The following is a 17446-nucleotide window of genomic DNA, read 5'->3' on the forward strand; positions in this document are numbered from 1 at the left end:
AGGGTTCAGGAAAGTCTATGTATACGGCAGTAAAAGCAAAGGTTATAATATAATAAGGAACGTAAACAGTTCATACAGAACGTTCGATCATTTTCACGAATCCACATTTATACCTGGTAATGTTCAATTATTTAGCAAATTCAAAATAAGCGATTCGGCATGTATTGTTTTTCCGATTCCAAGACATCAATGTTATGATCGGGGCTCGTTACAATTCTCAACTTGGTGGTTGGTTTTGGAGCGACGGATCTCCTGCAAACTATTCTGTTTAAAACGTAACATCCTGCCAGCAGGGGGCGCTCCATTATGGAGATGGGTGGGAGAAATCGAGTGTCGGTTGTGTTGGACAACCAGCTTACTACGCCTGTCAGATTAAATGTAAGATTGTTGAAATACCTCACAAACGTGAAGGACTGTACAATTGAATTGCACATTTCGCAGTTGTTGCCTCAGTTTCGAATTTTTCCAGCAATTCCTCCGGTGTTGTTATCAGCTGGGATGGATTGGGATCCTTCATTACCAGTTTTAACCTTTCTGCAGAGGTAACTCTTATTTGCACTTTTATATTTTCCAGAAATGATTTCCTAAGCTAAGGCTTATATCATTTTAGGTAGAAATCACTGTATTGGAGTTGATGAATTCTGTTTACATTCCGTACGAAAACGCTTCAGCTCAAATAACAAACCTGGACCACTTTAGCAACTACACTTTCCGGGTTAGTAGCCTGCAGTGCATTAATGCAAAAGCGAAAATGACCTTTTCCTGAAAAAGGATTTATCATAACTGTGCGATCTCTATAGGTGTCCGCGCTAATTTCCGGTTGCGTTCAAGAAAAAGTCACTACATTTCTGACGGTTACATCTTCGGGTATTCCCCCAAGACGTTGTTTTACGCAGGGTAATTGTTGAGTTTTTCCTGTTGAAATTTTTCTTTTGCAGGCATATCTTTCTTCGGCATTGCTAATTGCAACAAAAAATTAACTGTCGTTATTCTAATTGGAGTGATTCCAGGTTTTTTTCTGGTGCTTACAGCTGCCCTTGTGTGTGTTGTGTTCTATAAGCGAAGGTACGCTATGCTACACAAACCATTCCTACAGCAGAAAGCGTTGTTTAAGCATAGAAACATAGATGTGTATTTTGAATGTTTACGAGTGGCAACGAAACACCCTTTGCCTGTGAGATGTCATAACGTGATATATTTACAACCAGGTGCCACAACTCCAAATCGGCGGCTTCTGACCAATCAACACAACCTTGTGAATTGGACGATCCACAGAATAATTCTACCAATCATTCACATCGCTCAATCACGAACGAAGCACCAATCAGTCAGTAGAATATACACCTCTGTTACCTCATCCACACTACACTGTAGTTACTAGTTAGTAGCACATTACATGATTCCCAATCAGGGTGCCGTGTCGCTCTGAGGTTATATTTGAACCTTCAGGGGTGCCGTGGGATTTTTCTTTATTTTCACACTGGTAATTTTTCACCATACGGTTTATCGGTTGTGTAATTCTATATCACGATACCGTTGTTCAGTGTTAACAATGATATTAGCCTCCATCAACAATCAGACATGGAGGCTTATTGCTTCATAAGTGGCGGTAGTCCATTGGTGTGACGCCATTGAGTGCCGCAATATCTTCATAAATTCCATAGGGGTGCTGTTAGCAAATAAAAGTTTGGAATGTATTCGCATATACACCTCGGTATTTGTACCCTATACTATGCGTTGTATTTGAGTTAGCGTAAAAGTGCGGATATTTTGCTTGGCAGAAATTCAAACGATACCAGAATATCCAACAGAGGGTTTGGTTACTTATACCAATGTTTCACCTTCGCCCGATGAAACAAACAACGTTTACGAAAGGGTGCAGTGACGTCATTACTTTTCTTCATTTGTTTTTATATCATTTATGGTTGCAAAGATAGCTTATCTTTATCTTTAAAAGATAATGTGGGCATATTTTTTCAATGCAAAAAATTTTTGTCGTTATTTTGCATTGCGTGCAATTTGTGGCGTAATTTTATTCACATAGCGTTCGTTGCAGTAAAACTCAACTTCAATACTGCTGTATTTAAATTGTCAATTGCTAGTGACGTGTTAAGTTAATCGGAACAAAATAGTTTTTCGTATCTCGACCTGGGCAAAACTGAACACTGGATGTCGATAAAGAGACGAACAAAATCTTGTTTTGCTCATAAACTAATGTTAAATTTCTTTAATGTTTTCCTAATATAAATCCTTTCTAGATGACAAAAATAATTCTGTAACACATTTTTCGTTCCGGGATACACAATTTTTATTCCTGAAACAGAACTTTTGAGAGCATATTACACCAGTCATTTAACCGCATACGAAATTCTAAACAGTGCAAATAAATGAGGTTACGAGCATTTACAATGAGCAGTAAATAATATATATTGTGTTTAAACCAGTATGTTCCAATGTTGTCATTGGACAAAGCAGAGGGTATTTATTAAAAAGCGTGACGTTTCGATTAAGGTCGCTCTGGATCCAACTGTTTGTTTTGACCTTTTTCACATGCTGTAACCGGGCTGTAACTTTCACAGCCTTCTATACTCCCACGGGAAACTGCGTGACGAGTGGGTGCGCCGTTGGAGTTTATACAAGGATGCGAATACGTTTGTGTGGCCAATAGTTGAATACTAATGGCATAGTTTTGCTTGGTTTGTCTTACCACAGGTTCTAAATAAACAATGCAAGAATGTCCAGCAGGCTCATACGGTTTCACAACTTCCCTAGAACGCCACGCGAAACAGATACAAAAATATTTACCTGTGTAAGTGACAAAGAGCGATACATTTATCACAACAACCTTGCTTGTGATAACACTTATTAAAAAAACAGTGCATGGTCAATATGCCTTCGAAATCCACAACGTTTTGACAAAAATGAAACGAAAGCAAAAGATACGTTGAATGATCTCAATGTTCATAGCCTCGTTAATCTTTTGCGATCGCAGTATTTTGACCCGGTCATGAAAGTTTATTGGGTTTACCGTAACCAGGGCAGGTTCCAGGAAATGCGAGATCCGATTACAAAAATGAAAGGAGGCCCTGCGGTTTCACATGAGAAAGATTACTCTGTTAAATTTACTTGCAACCAATCACATAATATTACTCTTTTTTATCTTTATGTTGCAAGAGAAATTCGTGAAATTGCCAAAGATTTACAATATTATTACTTTATATTGTAAATCTGTGGCAATCATGATGTTATTTTACGTTTTTTTGACAATGCAAATTGACAACCATTCAACTATACGCTGCTGTACATAGCAAAATGTTTTCAGGCATTTAACCTTTGTGTATTGGGAAGGGAAGTTTTCTAGTATTGACAAATGGTTAATGAGTGTTTTTCTCAGGCGATGACGCAAACGTGATTTCCCGGTTGCAGAGGCAACTGACCTGCGTAGCGCGGTATCTTCTAGTGTAAGGAAGTAAAGTTAAAGTATAGTGCTTGCGACACTTGCAGCGTAAGCTATGCGTAGTGTTAGGCGGGAAGCAAAACCAGCGAAAACTCCTGGAGTAAGGCATTGTTATGTTTTGTTTGGAAGAGCTGAAGCGACAAAAGGTTAACAGGCATGCAACGTTTTGCAACTAGGAGTGAAGTTGTTGCTTATTTGATGGTACCATACAACAAAATTCATATATTACATCACCAAGCATGTAATATATAAAATGTAATATATGAAACGTAATATATGAAAGAGACATTACACTAACGTAATTTTATGTTTTACAGAATGTAATGTAACATTGTGACCCAAGATGTTTTGTAAATTTGCATTTGCTCTGTTACTTTTTGGAATAACATTTGTGTCAAAGGTTACAGCTGGTAAGCCTTTATCGAAACGAACAACAGATATAATATTTAAAATCATCTCCTAACTGTAAAAAATGGCCATAGAATATAAATAACTTTTTTAGATTGTGGTCTCACTTCAACGGTATTAAATGACACTCTATTAACTTTGTCCGATGAACTCGTTGATGCGAACACTGCACAAGAGAAATGTTCGCTGCTTGGTGGAAATTTAACCATGACCGATGATCAGTATATCGAAGAGTTACTAATCCAAATAATGACAAATAAATATACATCAGGTACGCTGTGAGAGCCTATTTAAATGGAAGCCGTATCAATACATTTGTACAAACTAACAGTGTAAATGTATAAGGTTTAACACGAGTTTGGACTTTCTACGACTTTGTGGAAGGGGAAAGGTTTAGATTTCAAACAACTCCGGAAGAGGTTAGTTACTGGAAAAGTGCGAAACAGCTTCTACCTCCAGTTCTCTGGTACCTGGATTTATCTACAAGGTAAATATCAAAACAATAACAATGTTGGGAATATTTTGACACAATTAATGATCAACAACTTCGTTAGTTCTTCGTGGAGAGGAAAAGTATCCGTAAAATTCCGTCCATGTAATGGTTTGTGTTCTTTAGGAAAACAGCAATGAGCCCAGTCGAAGTTTTTTTCTGCGAAGCACCTAATTGGCCAAGAAAAAAATGGGGAGTGGGTGTTGGCAAGAATTGCGAACAAAACACTCCTCGGTGGAATGGTAATTATACGTTACATCTACTTCACTAACGTAATGTTTCAATATAAGGCATGTTGTTTATATACGTGGTGGTAAAACGTTACTTTTTGTGCATTGTTTCAGGTTGGCGGAGGCGCTTTTCTTTGTTTGCATCGGATAAACAACAAGCAGGATTTAAGCAAATATATTTATATCAAAGTAAAAGCAATGGATATCAAATGATAAGAAGTGTCAACAGCTCATACAGAGCGTTCGTTGTTTTCCTTAAATCTACATTTATCCCGGGTAACATTTTAACTCGTTTGAAAAATCTCGAATAAGAAGTATTTATTGTTCACAGACATCAATGTTATGATCGGGGCTCGTTGCAATTCCCAACTTGGTGGTTGGTTTTGGAGCGACGGATCTCCTGCAAACTATTCTGTTTCCAACGTTACATCCTGCCAGCAGGGGGCGCTCCATTATGGAGATGGTTGGGAGAAATCGAGTGTCGATTGCGTGGGACAACCGGCTTACTACGCCTGTCAAATGAAACGCAAGTGCTTTTGCAATCAAATACTAAAATGGATTGTTTAAGACGCATTGTTTAAAATAATAGCAGTGTTTCAGGTTGACACGTGCATATACTACTAATTATACTAATTGATTTAACGTTTGTCCATTTGTTTGTAGTTGTCGTGTTTGTGAAAAAATATCCGTGCAATTCTTCTATTGCTGATATAACTTGGAGCGGACTGGATCAATTTTTTAGAAGTCAAAACCTTTCGGCCGAGGTAACTTTAACTACAGTGCATACTTGTTTAACTTGAGAAATTTACAAAGGCTTGGTAATATTCGCTGATGGGCGTAGACTTATTGCAGCTTTCGTATTTTTTTTGTTTTTCAGATGGAAATTACCGTGGTTGAGATGCGACAGACTTTTTACGTTCCTTATGCTAATCTATCGATTCAAATCGAAAATTTAAACATCTCTACGACCTACAATATCAGGGTTGATACTAATCGAAAACCTTTTACCTCTGTGCCGTAATGTCTTTACACAGTGCTACATAATATAATATAAAAATGTAATTCGAACCCTGGGCATGTACAAATAACAATGCCTTCTTTTTGTCTGCAGGTCTCAGCATTTCTAACCGGTTGTGTAAAAACAAATGTCTCCACTGCTCTTGAGATTTCGACTTCGGGTATTCCCCCAGAAAGCTGCTTTCCGCAGGGTAACAATGCCAACGAGATTATTTCTTGCGCTTTTTTACCATTGATTGTGCCCTGGCAGACACTACCGTCGAGTCCGTTAGCAAGACTACCGTCGATTCCGGCAGCAACACTACTGCAGCTATCTCCACCAACAATTCACCCACAGTGCTGTTGGTTTGCATAATATTACCTCTTTTCATTATTGTGGGAATCATTGTCGGATTCTGGTACTACAGGCGAAGGTGGAGATCATACTATTTTGTAGACAAATTTTGTAGAAGTTGCCATTAATGATCCGTGACAATTGATCCCTTATTTTAATTAAATCATAAAGTAAGGCGTATCACTGCCTTGTTGCTAAGTTTTCTTTTTCGATATTTTGATTCAAAACAAAAGTGCCATTATTTACCTTTATCAGACAATATCGGCAAACGAAATCGGATGCAATAGAAATTACAACAACGCCTCCTCTTGGCCATGGTGAAGGTACGGCGTTTTTCATTTCTCTGTCTGCAACCTACTTGTGTGCATTACAGCAAACATCGAACATCTTAAAACTGCATAAGAAATATTTGTAACTTTGCATCAAAACGCACAGCAAATGGAAAGGCAAAAATTCTGTATTCTGCTTTTGTTTTTTGTTCAGATGCGTCTCAGTCCAACGGCATTTACCAAAACGTCTCGTTCGTGGTCGACGCCACTAGTAAGAACAATCCTAAATCTAGAGGGCTTTTTAGCGTTTACCAGAAAAATGCTGCGGCGGGTTTTCGTTTTTTCAAAGGAGAGTTTCAAGTAAGTTGATCCACAAACGAAGCTCTGTGCTTTACTGTTTTAATGCGAAAGAACCGCCCATTCTTAATCTTAAAGAAGAGGGAATGCAATGTTTTTATCACAAAACTTTAAGTGTATACCTACCAAAAATAGAAGATGCCAGAAAGAAATTTGATGGAATACGGTGTGCGATAACGGTGTGGTTTTATACTAGGACTAGACTGTACTAATTACAGGATCTCGACAAACAAAGCAAGGATAGACAACAATCTTATACGGTTTCGCAACTTCCCGAAAACGCCACGCGAAACAGATACAAAAATATTTACCCGTGTAAGTGACAAAAATGACTCAAAACAATTTTGCTGTAGTTATTGATGCAATCCTGTTACAGACGATCATGCCCGAGTAATATTGAAGGAAAAGGAAGACAACGATTACATCAACGCTGCTTATATACCGGGTTACAGCAACAAGAAGAAGTTCATCGCTACCCAAGGGCCTAAGCAGGAAACGATCAATGATTTCTGGCTGATGGTTTGGCAAGAAAACTCAACAATAATTGTGATGCTAACTGGTTTGATGGAAAAGGGAAAGGTTGGTCCTCTAACGTGATCGGGCCAAGACTGGCATTTGTATACGTCCTAGATCAAATGCCAGCTAATCCTCAGAACCTATACACGTGCTTAAACCTGAAACGAACGTAACGTAAATATTTGAAACCGCTTCGCCGTGGAATTTCTTTTTCGAACATTAGCTCTTGTCAGTTTTATGAGACAAACATCCCCTTTTATTTGCAATTTCCCTTCAGTGACGATAAGAATTAAGTTGACGTTCTAATCTGTTTCTAGTCAAAATGCGAACAATATTGGCCCAACGTCGGTTCTCACCTAGAAGTAACCCCAGGTTTAAAAGTACAAGCACAACAAGAAGTGCTTTTGGGTGGAATCTACGAAAGGAAATTTCTACTGTGGCACGAAGAGGTAACACATTTTGTAATTAATCGCTGAATACAAACCCGAAACTCATTGTTTTCTTTGAAGTTTGCATCCATAGAAGTAAGTGTTTTTCTCACAACCTGAAAGTATTGTGTTATGTCCACTGACATTGAAAATATTGTGTTATGTCCACTGACATTGAAAGTATTGTCTTATGTTTGCTGACATTGAAAGTATTGTGTTATGTCTACTGGCATTGAAAATATTGTGTTTGTACACCGAGGTTGCACGTCACGAGACCTTTCTTGCAAGTACATCCGCTTATAGCGCGGGTCGTGCATTAACATCATTATTCAAAATATTTCAGGAAAAACGAACGGTTACCCAACTCCAATACACAACCTGGCCAGACCATGGAGTTCCTGTCACTACAACAAACATGATCTACCTACGTAAGATGGTGGAAGATTTACACAAAACTTCAGCTCCTGTAATTGTTCACTGCAGGTAGAGCACATGAAGTTTAAGGTTTTGAACCGTATCCGAATAGAAAGTTGCGCTGCAAGAAGCATTACTGCGATAGAATTTTAGTATATGGCACGTGTAAAAATTGCTTCTTTGGTAGCCTATATGTTGTTTTAAGTTGTCTAAACCTGCTTCAATGTAACCGAATGCTGCTTCACTAATGTACGATAACCCGCGTTGGTGTTTTAGTGCTGGTGTTGGTCGGTCTGGAACTTATATTGCCATGGATATTTTGTTCGATGAGTTGGACGACAAAGGAAATGTCGACGTCCCGCAGACTGTACTACGGATGAGGACAAATAGAATCGACATGATTCAGAACCTGGTACATAAATCTACCGCAAAGGCATAGTATTCTAAAAATAAACGTACTTTCGTTTACAGAAACAATACATATTCCTGTATAAGTTGTTAGTGGAACGAGAGGGTCTAGAAGTGGAAACAGACAGAGATGCAATTGAACTTCAGTCAATGAGTTCTAATAAAATGTAAGAACCCAATAAAAAATATTGGCTAAGAGTGTGATAATTTATTGCCTGATCCGGTGGCTCATCAATCTGTTTAATTTGCTTAATGTGTCCGAATTCAATGCTAATTATAACTTTACACGTGAATTTTTAGGACAATGATGCAAAAATCTGAGTACAAAGCCTTGTCTGGTTGGCGATACGGAGAGGGTTGGCTTGAAGGAACCCCCGACTTAACCACTTGTATGATTACATTTAATTTATGCCTTTTTTAATGACTAACATTATTTACACATACAAATGTAGACAAAAACACTGCCCTCGGAATTTGGGATGAAGATATTAACGGAGTGAGACATTTCAATGCATCGTTCATAAAGGTAAAAAAACATTCGGTTTGGCAAATAATTTCACATACAAGCAAGTATGCCATATTTGTTAGGAACAAGACACTTCAGAGTGTTTCATAGCTGCCCAAATTCCACCAAATGACCAGATGGAGTTATTTTGGAAAATGGCTGTACAAAATGGCACGCGTACGGTTGTGGATTTGAACATGGCATTTCAGGTACAACCGGTTTAAACTTGAGAAACAAAGGGAGTTTTATCTATGTATACATTTTCTATAGGTGTCCAAAGACAAACCTTTACGTTGCGGTGAAGTTACCCTTACTGTTGAGCAACTCACGGAATATCACCCGTATAAAATGGCCACACTCATGATTTCATCGTCATCGAAATCCTTTGTAAGATTGAAGGAAACGAAACCAGGCTATTGTTATAGAAACAATAGGGCCAATAACGATAAGTGAGCGGCAGGCAATGCCTTCGTGTTTTAATCACCAGACTGGTTCTCCTCCAAACCGTCACTATATAGTCACCCAGCTGTTGAAATCTATTAGACCCAGAAACAGAGGCACTGTCTGTAACTAATATTGCCTAACATTCTTACGTTAGTATATCATACATTAGGTTTATAGACAGCGATGGCATTGCAGCCTAGTTGGGCCAGCCACTCTTTCCTGACAAGTCGGATCACTGCGTTACTATTACAAAATTTATTTTACGTACCTTATACCGTTCACCCTAAACACTCAGGTTGACCAGCCGATGACATTTGTACAAGTAAAGGGATGGAGTGAAGCTAAGAAACCACCAAAAGAAATGGAGTTTGTTGAAGTGATTGAAGCCGTGCAAGGGATGAAGAGAGATGGCAACTGTCGTTGTGTGTTGGTCATGTGCAGGTGAACTAACAGGGCCCAGATTATAGCTTTTAAATTAAAGAGCCATTCTATGATATCCAGTCATTGTAGGATTTTCAGCAAATGAACGATTTTCAAATGTTATGCGTGTAACACCTATTTTGTAGCAATGGCAGAACGAGGACTGGTACTTTTATTGCTCTGACAAGGATCCTTGAACGCCTTAAGACTCAAAAACGAGTGGATGTTTTCCGAACTGTAAAAGACTTACGAGACATGCGACCAAACATGCTGGATGACAAAGTAGGCCAATTGTTTCGTATTTCCCTGTTTCGTTATTAGCTGGCTAGATTATATTGTTTACCATTTATTGTCTAAGGAGCTCTACGTGTATTGCTACTCTGTGGTTCTGAAGTATCTGGATGGTTTCAGCACATATTCCAACTACAAATGAAAGGCCTTTTTTCATACATGCTGTTTTGTTATCTTTTTACAACTATTCTAACATTTTTAAGAAAACATTATCGTCCTGATGCTTTTTGTGCAATCCTCTGTAAATTTTAAATGTCCATTGCGATAAAAGTTACCACTGTTTTACACAATGCAAATAATCCCTTTAGTTACGAACCTTTTTTTTGTTCAAACGCTTTCTTTTTTAATTGTGTGCATGTAAAAATAATTTTCTACTGTACGTTGAACTGTTGTCGTGCATGTGAAATTAATGTGGACATATTGTGTTGCACTGCCTTGACTGGATTTCGAATTGGCATTCGACCATATAGTAAACCTGTTTAACTTCCTTTTTTGTAAGAACAATATGGTCGCAAGTAAGTTGTGTTCGGGGATTAATTAAAAAATATAACGTTCGCAACCAGGAGAGCAACGAGATTTTGCTGTTGGTCAAACATAATGCGTTGTAGGAAGGCGAAAAAATGTCGGTAAACCCATACCACATACCCGCAACAAAGACAAAAGACTGATTATCTTAACGTCACTTACTGTTCGCCATGCAAAATATTGGACAATTTTCAAAGAAAAACAGCAAAACTTTCGTAATGCACGGTCAACGATAATGAGTTGAAATCAAGTCGTTAGCATACAAGAGAAACCCTACTTACCCTGGCACAGCATCATCGCAGACTGATTAATTGTGCCCAAATGTCGCCCTATCCCGAAAACACGTCACGTTTCGCTAGTTTTGTAATTGTGGAACACGAGTTACTCGAGATTAATCGTGTATTTGGAATAAAAGATATGGCAGATTGCAGCTGCAGGCATTATTGCGTGTTGCGAAGTAGTGGAAAGCATGGAAGGCTTTAATATTATCCTTGTGGCTTCTTACCTAGTTTTATGTTTCAACCCAACCACGTCCCAGTTCACGGTAAGTCCTAATTAACTTAAATAACTTATTTTCATGAAGAATTTTCGCGTTTTTAATTTTTGTTTTAATTATGGAATAAAATTGTAGAACAACGCCTTTACTACCAAAAAACAATTAGTCGCAAATCCTTTTTATTCTATATCTTCATGTGAATAAATGTGTTTATTATTATTACGAAGGTGCGCAGTGAGCAAAGCAAATCATTAACCTCGTAGGCTGTACGTCATGGCCCAATAGTCCTTTACAACTAAACAATGTTAGATCTAACGTTCGATGACAGCGATTTTTGTTTAAAAAAAACTTTGTTAAACTAAGGGCGCACTACGGGGTCTCGCCAATCGCGAATGGATTCGGAACCCTGCTGGGGGAAATTTTTCAATCATCCACGCCTCCGTTGAGAATGTTGGAAATGTTTCTGACTCAACAAACGGCACCTTGACAATTTCAACGGTTTACGTTTACATCACAGTAAGTTGAGGACAAGGTGCTTTATTTTATAAATGTGTGCTGACGAATACTAGAGTTGACAAACGTTAGGATTTTTCCTGTTCATATCTGCGTTAATAATGAATAATAAAAAGTTTTTAGGTGTCCAGAATCTGTATTATTGCACTTTGTTACATGTATATCTCGTAAGCTTGGGATAATTGTCTCAGATAAGAAGACTTTACTACAATTGTGTTTGCGCCTAAATAATTTACTGGCACAAATTAGGGTACGTAACAGACAAGCACACCCGTCAACGTATCCCTAACGCATATCATTACATATTTTTAGCCTGAGGCGAAAGTTGTGTTTCATAACTTACCGGGACTTGAAGCCATTAGCTTTCTCCGAGGGATGCCTGTTATCATTTACGTCATCAACCCGACAACAGCAGAAATGAAGGAATACAGAATTGGGCCGAGGCAACGGGACGGATTTGTTGTGGTTGTACCGAGACGTACGTTAACAACAGTTAATTAAACTCGTAAAAAACTGTAAAGAAGTTTCTGTAATACGATATTTGTTGTAATAGACTGATATTGTGAGGCGGAATATCCGCTGAAATAGGACATAAAATTGAATCAATTCATTTTTGTAAATCAATCAGTTGTTCGCAAAATTTCTAGACGCAATTAAATGTTTCATTTCCTAATTTTCTGTAGAGCACTACATTGTGACCAAAATGAAGCATCCTTGGGGATATTCCCTACTGTCATCGGTCGTGATACGGGAACATGTGTTCGCCCATGTCAACATACCTTCTAGAAGATTTCTTGTGACGCGTTTTCCACAACATTCAAAAATTATTATCGCCAACACAAACCCCGACATCGGCGAGGCTGGCTAATAACAAATTTTAACTTAGGCTACCTTTAACAACATGGTTTTATTATCATTACTGTATGTCGATGATTGTACAATAAACTTTGCAGTGTATATAATAATAGCGTAATAAAAGTGTAACAGCTGAGAAGGTAACATGAAATAAAGGGGACGCTTGCTGCATCAATAAACTTTCGTCAGAACTGGGTACTAATATAGTATGTAGGTTGTTGTACTGAGCTAAACGAGCAATGCGAGCGAAGAAATTTAGTAGCATCATTATGTAAATCAAAAACTTTTCACTGGGTATTGCAAAGAATGTGCCAAATGAAACCAAATCGGTTACTCACTGCCAGAATTTGAATTCATGACGTCATACATTTTCACATTGATACAAATTGCTTTTCCAAACAACGGTTTGTAATTTTGCTATAATGACTTTATTCGATTATCGAGTCGCTATTCGCGCACTTAATTCGCTTGCGGTGGTTTTTGTGCAATTTTTATCTCCGTTTATAAATCGCATTCGCAATGCACGCGCCGTAATTATGCGAATAGCTCACATTGCTTGTAGGTTTTACCGATGCGGATTCTTTCCGGCACACCTCTCCGCATTGTTCAACGAAACTCATGCAACGACCAACATCATTTTGTACCAGCTGGCACCAAAATCGCATAATCTAATTATTTTATTTACAAACATAGTTGTTACATCAACTCTTGAACTCAGAAAAAAAAAATTGGAAAAACATAAACGACACTGAAAAACATTTTTCTGTGAAGATGGTTAAATAGAGGCACCAATGCATATCGCACAGCACTATTTGAAACAACAATGTAATAAAACATTAAATTGCACATAATATTGACAACAGTTAATAAGCTGGTTTATTAAGTGTACAATAAAACATTATATGTAGTAATGTTCACCTAATACCGGTTAGCACTTTGTGAATAGTGTTTGAAAAACAAATGCAAGCATTTGGACATAATGAAGAGCAGGAAACCCTACTGCGCATTTAGTTTGCCAATATTGTACATGTACATGTCAACTACACTATTGTTTTTAATCTTACTGCCAAAAAAATCTTAAAAAGCATTTGGATTGTGCAAATGTAGATTTCCACAGGCCTCTTTTACTGTTCTGTGTATGACGAAGACATTGACAGCCATGATGAGCTTAAAGCTCCAAGTTTGGAATAAATTGAAGATGAAAGCTTTTTCTGTTGTGAATTTTTTTCTTCATCTTCATCAACAGTTCGTGTGAGATCTTGCAGTGCTGATGCTAATGGCAATTGACGAGAAATGGTGGATGTGAGACGTTTATGGGAACGATTTGACCTTCCACTTACTGGCAGATAAGAGAACCTACAATAGAAGTATGTAAGTAAATTTCGACATGGAAACCAGTACTTTTGAAGTCAGATTAGTCCTAATTAAAAAAACAATTGTATTATAGATATCTAACACAGAGCTTCCAAAACTGGATGCTAAAACAAAAAAACAAAAAATGTTCACCTTCCGCAATTGGCTGCCATTGGCAGGACATTGTGGGAGTCTTTCACAATGCCCAGTTTCTGTTGACCAGTTGTTCCCACTCGATCAGGAGCTGCCAATATTCCGAGCATCACAGATGTACGTTGCACATGTCCCTGTATGTTGCGTGTAAGGTGGGGAGAAAATACGTCCAGGTCAAATGGGTCCACAAAACTTTCCAACCAATCAACAAGTTCGGTGAATGTGTATGTGGACGATTCTTCACCCAGGTCAGTATCTAAATCGTCGTCATCATCATCATCATCAACATCTTTACTGTGTGTTTCCATAAGTGGAGCTTGGTAGAGCAATGTGTGGATATAGCGAAGATCAAAAAGCAATTGCAACGCCCATGTTTGAGAGGGTGGCATTGCCTCACCTTGCGACCTACTCTGACCGTGTAGACTTGTGTCTGCAGTAGACAAGGTATGTCGAAGCTCTGAAAATGCTTCAAGTACTGACTTCAAACAGTTTTGTGACACATCTCTTAGTGTATACCGACAAGTTGCAAAGCCTCCAACATTTGTTATATTTGAACAAAGGGAATAAAGTAATCTCTGTGTAAACGATGTTGTGGAAGCTGGAACCCTAATTTGTGAAGTCACTGTTGAGCCTGTTTCACTTTCCTCTTCAACAGAAAGCAAATCCCAAGTGGTAATCGTTCTCAGAAGATCACCATTTTCCACAGAACAAAGCAATTGGTGTTTGTATTCCTTGTAAACATTCGATAATATACTGTTACACCATACACACATTAACTCACGACATTGTACATTCATTGCCTCAACTACATTATTCCATTCACTGTCTGCAATGTCAACCTTGGTTCTTGAAGTTACCATATCTCTGTACTGACTTCTCAGTGAGGTTTGCTTGGGATTTTCTTCAGGAAGGCTGCAGCAAAGTCTGCAAGTTGTACAGATTTCAAAGAAATTTCTGCACACCAATGATAGCTCCAATACTTTAGCACAGCTTTCTGGAGTTGGTTCGTTGGTGTCTGACTTAAATTCATCAATAAGTGTAGAGATATATTTGAGCAAATTGTTCAAAAACTGCAGACAAATGGTTCTTAGTTGAAAACGAATAGCCTTACCCTCCACATCAGTGTCTGGTTCAAGTTCTTGTTGAAGCCCAAACATAGGTTTTCGCTTGTCTGCTTTACTTTTTGTGATTTCTGGTACATAATATTCCAAGTCGTTTAGCAACGCAGCAATTGCTGAATTGATAACTGAACAAAGCTTGTGCACACTTGGCGTTATAGTAAGAGCTTTCAGTGATAAGCCACCTTGGTCTTTGAGGATTTGGGACTTCCTGCTTTGCCAATGATTCCAAGCCATTGAAGGTGGAATGTCATCTTCATGTTCTTGCCAAACATACGAGCACACACTCACATGAGTACCAGATTTGTAGGAGGAGAACACCTGTTTGCTGTCTGTCAACAGATCATCAAAAGTGGAAGTCACCAATTGATTGACTTTTTCTAAAAATAAGTCTTTCAAAATTTCCTCCCAAACATTTAGTTCACGTTTAAATACGGAAAGACAAGCTGGGTGCCATTTCCTTTCTGCTTCTTGTGCAGGATTTCCCTCAGCATAAAACCACTCTGACTGATTTGGATCAGATTCAAGACCGGGATCAATGTTGATAACTTCAAGCAAGGAGGACTTTATTGTTGCAAGATCTTTGGCATTAGCTGTAAACTGAAGCAAATCTTTTATGCCAATCACAATGGTCTGCTTCGCACCTGCAAGCCATGAAATGCACTCTGCTTGCATTAATTCCTGATTTATAACAAGCTCAACATTGCTCAAATTAGCTAAGTCTTTCGTGGTTTCAGCAGGCAGGTGTTTGCTCCACAGTTTGGTGGCCTCATGCTTTCCCATAAACTTATCTATGACGTCCTGAGATGATTGAGTAGCACATTTTCTGAGCAGTTCGGTTACCAAACCACCTGATTCTTCACAGAAAAGTTTTGAAATATGCAAAACAGTTTGTACCAGGACTGATATGCTTTCACATATCCTGACTTTTGCTCCAAGGCTGTGGTATGAATTACCGGCAGAATCGGAGGACAATATTTCTGAAATCACAGATTTTCTGGACCGCAACAGCATCATAAAAATATCAAATGCAGACCGTTTTTCCAAAAGTACAATAGAGCAAAGCGCTTCAGCAGTTTTTGATGGATCCATTAAGTGGTCACTTAGTCGGGAATTGCACTGTTTAAGTATTGCAGAACCTAGGTTAGCTACAGCCTGCGCTTGCTGACCCAACATTGGAAACCATAGCAAGATGGGGCTGTATGATGCACTTAATGAAAGATTCTTAAGAACCTGAAGACTCTAAAAAGGCACAAAGGTCAGTTTAGTAAAGAAAGTTTTATGTTATATATTACTAGCCTGCATACCTGAAGATACAGAAATGATGCATTAACCATATGGCCTTCCTCAACATGGGACCAAATTTTTTCTGGAAGTTCCATCAAAACTTTTGCTTCAGCAGATATTTCCATATACCTGCATTATTAGATTTTATTTGCAAAAGGTCATATATGTCTCGAATCACTTCTTATTGTCGCCTGTATTGCCTTTATATATCATTGACAATGTTCAGGAGTTGGTAGTATTTACCTTTTGTGGTTATTTCCAGCTGGTTTAGGTTTGAAAAACATTGCAGTTTTGGTTCGAACAGATTTGGCCGAACAAAACTGCTTCAAATCTTTGATGGAATCCCCAACATTGGCTGAGCACCGTTTCATCTCAGCAATTGTATCTGCTGCTTCAATTAGATCTCTGTATCTGTTTTAAGAACAAATTTTACCATGGCTTACCAAAAACTGTATTTTATTCCAGTCACGGCGATTTGTTTCGCCCAAAAGACAAACGTACCTTTCTCCCACCATCTGACGCAATTCTTCTTTCTTTAATTCAATTTCTCTGCGAGTTTTCTTTTCCAGTTCATTCATATTTTCGACATTTTTGTCGGTAAAAAGTTGCGTGACCGAATCCATTTTGTTTGACACCAGTGGGTGTGGGTCAATGAATATTGCTTGCTCAGTCAAGCACAAACGTGCAACAAACTTGCAAGCACAGCGCTAAGCCTAGCAAGTTGCAACTCTCTAAGAAAATTTACAACAATCGAAAAGTTGTGTTGTACGCACTCGACCATGTTAGGTTAGTTTACATCACGTGTCAAAATGGAGGCAAATTTGCCATGATAAACTGGAAATTGACGCAAGATTACCCATAGGTTAGGCAGTGCGTTGACCTATAGAATAAAAAACAATATTTCATTTGTTAAAAAAGTAATTCGAAGTTTATTTATTTAAAAAAATGACACACTCAAAATACCACGCTTTACAAGTGAAAAGTAACTTATTTTGTACTTGGTAAACACCTTTATATTCAAGTGTTTAATCTACGACTTAACAGTTCGTTGCAAGCATTAAGTTAATTGGCATATTTAATTTTATAAATAAATTTTTAAGCGGTTAAACGCCAATGTCAAAGGTCACAGAGCAGGCGAGTGCAGTCTTGCGTGGCAAA

The 17446-nt window shown here is 38.2% G+C and overlaps 3 protein-coding genes across 3 annotated transcripts; 2 read left to right on the forward strand and 1 right to left on the reverse strand.

The window, feature by feature from the left end:
* The first annotated feature begins 3772 nt into the window (after nt 1-3772).
* Nucleotides 3773-10458, forward strand: LOC145888795 (receptor-type tyrosine-protein phosphatase epsilon-like). The gene is made up of 25 exons (XM_082979650.1): nt 3773-3867; nt 3960-4136; nt 4211-4352; nt 4482-4597; nt 4700-4861; nt 4917-5111; nt 5249-5349; nt 5463-5567; nt 5697-5793; nt 5853-6015; nt 6192-6259; nt 6420-6565; nt 6781-6877; nt 6939-7141; nt 7396-7527; nt 7850-7989; nt 8197-8332; nt 8392-8495; nt 8629-8717; nt 8781-8854; nt 8917-9042; nt 9104-9220; nt 9573-9718; nt 9844-9979; nt 10056-10458. The coding sequence occupies exons 1-25, from the start codon at nt 3801-3803 to the stop codon at nt 10128-10130; spliced, it is 3114 nt and encodes a 1037-aa protein (XP_082835776.1). The 5' UTR covers nt 3773-3800; the 3' UTR covers nt 10131-10458.
* Nucleotides 10459-10931: 473 nt separating this feature from the next.
* LOC145889866 (uncharacterized) lies at nt 10932-12478 on the forward strand. The gene is made up of 4 exons (XM_082980912.1): nt 10932-11057; nt 11373-11525; nt 11835-12000; nt 12206-12478. The coding sequence occupies exons 1-4, from the start codon at nt 10983-10985 to the stop codon at nt 12388-12390; spliced, it is 579 nt and encodes a 192-aa protein (XP_082837038.1). The 5' UTR covers nt 10932-10982; the 3' UTR covers nt 12391-12478.
* A 586-nt stretch (nt 12479-13064) lies between these two features.
* Nucleotides 13065-17038, reverse strand: LOC145888810 (conserved oligomeric Golgi complex subunit 1-like). The gene is made up of 5 exons (XM_082979670.1): nt 16790-17038; nt 16532-16699; nt 16309-16417; nt 13884-16243; nt 13065-13733 (listed from the first exon to the last, which is right to left on the reverse strand). The coding sequence occupies exons 1-5, from the start codon at nt 16909-16911 to the stop codon at nt 13502-13504; spliced, it is 2991 nt and encodes a 996-aa protein (XP_082835796.1). The 5' UTR covers nt 16912-17038; the 3' UTR covers nt 13065-13501.
* Between the last annotated feature and the right edge of the window lie 408 nt (nt 17039-17446).

Source organism: Ascidia mentula, chromosome 2 (genome assembly GCF_947561715.1).
Source record: "Ascidia mentula chromosome 2, kaAscMent1.1, whole genome shotgun sequence".
In the NCBI taxonomy this organism is placed as follows: Eukaryota; Metazoa; Chordata; class Ascidiacea; order Phlebobranchia; family Ascidiidae; genus Ascidia; species Ascidia mentula.